This window comes from Perkinsus marinus (assembly GCF_000006405.1).
Source record: "Perkinsus marinus ATCC 50983 genomic scaffold scf_1104296938196, whole genome shotgun sequence".
Classification (NCBI taxonomy): Eukaryota; Perkinsozoa; order Perkinsida; family Perkinsidae; genus Perkinsus; species Perkinsus marinus.
This window is the reverse complement of record NW_003213561.1, coordinates 1-1,624: the sequence shown is the minus strand read 5'-3', so window position 1 is coordinate 1,624 and position 1,624 is coordinate 1. Positions and strand designations below refer to the sequence as shown.

Here is a 1,624-nt window from a genome sequence, read left to right as displayed (position 1 = left end):
ATGCACTTTTTACATCAAGAGTAAAAGCTTTCAAGGGTTTCCCTTGATCATAACCCTTTTTCAAGAGTGTTTGGATGAGGAGTTGGATATCTGAGTACTTTGGTAGGCACAACGTCTGCGAAAATTTGGAGGCCTTTTGATTTATATGGCTCCTTTTATAGTCTTCGATTACCCTGAAATGCTTCGCCTTTTGACAAACCTTCTCCGTTGGGCAACTGCCCTTGGGAATCAAAGCTACAGGCGTAACGACACCTTTGAACTGGCTCGCTGTACCAACAACAGTCATACGCCCCAAATTCACCTCTTCCTGAAGAATTTCTTCTAAGAATTGGTGGTTTTCAACAGCTGAGACGTAATTTTCAAGTAGTAACTCCACCTCTCTAGCGCGCCGGGGCTTTGCCTCGGGCCAATGACGAGATGAAGGAATGGGCTCACACTGCCCTAAAGAGCAGCCTTCATTGATCTGTTGGAAGAGGATCTCAGATTCCTCACGGAACTCTTCGCCGCAAAGTGATAAGAGGGAAGCGATAATAGACGGTCTCAGGGGAGACCCCACTTCAGAAGTGCTTGATTGGGCCTCCAAAATAGAGCAAACAGGATTTAGCACGCTTTGCGTAGCACATTCAACGATTTTATTGAATTGATTCTCCCCCTCCGGGGGAAAATTCTTAGAGACACAATCTTTGAGGAACGTGTCGAGACCAGTATCAGAGATAGCAGATGTAAGGACTTTGAAAAGCTTGTGAGCCTTATCAACGTTGATGGGAGCAACCTCGTCCCAGGGTTTAGGGGAATCCAGACCAGCACCGGACGTAAATTTATGTAGACCATCCTCAACCGATTCAGATAGTGCATTTAAACCGTGATTTACAAACTCAGAGACAAGACTGGAATGTGATAAAGGGGCCCTCTTAGCTGCTGATTCGGCTTTAGGGCCCGAATCTAGTTTTTTGACTCCGACCTGCGAGGTTCAGAAGGACGGCTCTTCACATCAGTGTCAAAGAAGGAGCGACCTTTCTTTGTGTCTTTCAACAAGACATGTTTATAGGGACATTTTTCCCCTCTGTTGCAAGATCCAGTTTGGTAGAAGATACACGCACCACGCTCGAAGAGTTTTCTCTTCGAGTCTTTCTTCGACTCCTTATTCTCGTCGTTACCGAAGATTTGATCAGTATCCTCTAAACCACCAAACTGGGCAGAAATGTACATAGATGGGTCTAAATCCTTCTCCAGAACGTCAGCAATCGAGTGACCTTGTTGGTGGTATCCTATTAAGGAACCACGGTATTTATGGTCATAGATTACAGCTGCTTGAACGTTTCGTTTCTCAGCGAGCTGAATGACCTTCAATAAGTATTTGAGCATGGCCAGAGAGTTCACCTCCGACTTTTTGCCACACACCATAAAGATTCCGGTACACCAGCGAATGTAGCATTCAACCCACTGAGCAAGCGACGTTATTTTACGAGATTTACCTGTGCGCACGGAGACGGCTTTGCCAGTATTAACATCTTCAGCCTGCTGAATGCCTCGTCTTTCAGTTGATGCAGCGCTGGCCAAGAACTCGGGGGCCGCAATGTGATCAAAGGGAGAGCTCGATAGACGTTGAGCAAGCGGTAAGGGG

At 46.3% G+C, this 1,624-nt stretch overlaps 1 protein-coding gene across 1 annotated transcript; it reads right to left on the bottom strand.

Moving 5' to 3' along the window:
• Positions 1–990: 990 nt before the first annotated feature.
• Pmar_PMAR011215 (hypothetical protein) lies at positions 991–1,404 on the bottom strand (the record flags this gene model as incomplete). The annotated part of the gene is made up of 1 exon (XM_002782798.1): positions 991–1,404. A coding segment is annotated over one exon (414 nt), but the record flags the coding sequence as incomplete, so codon positions are not given.
• Between the last annotated feature and the right edge of the window lie 220 nt (positions 1,405–1,624).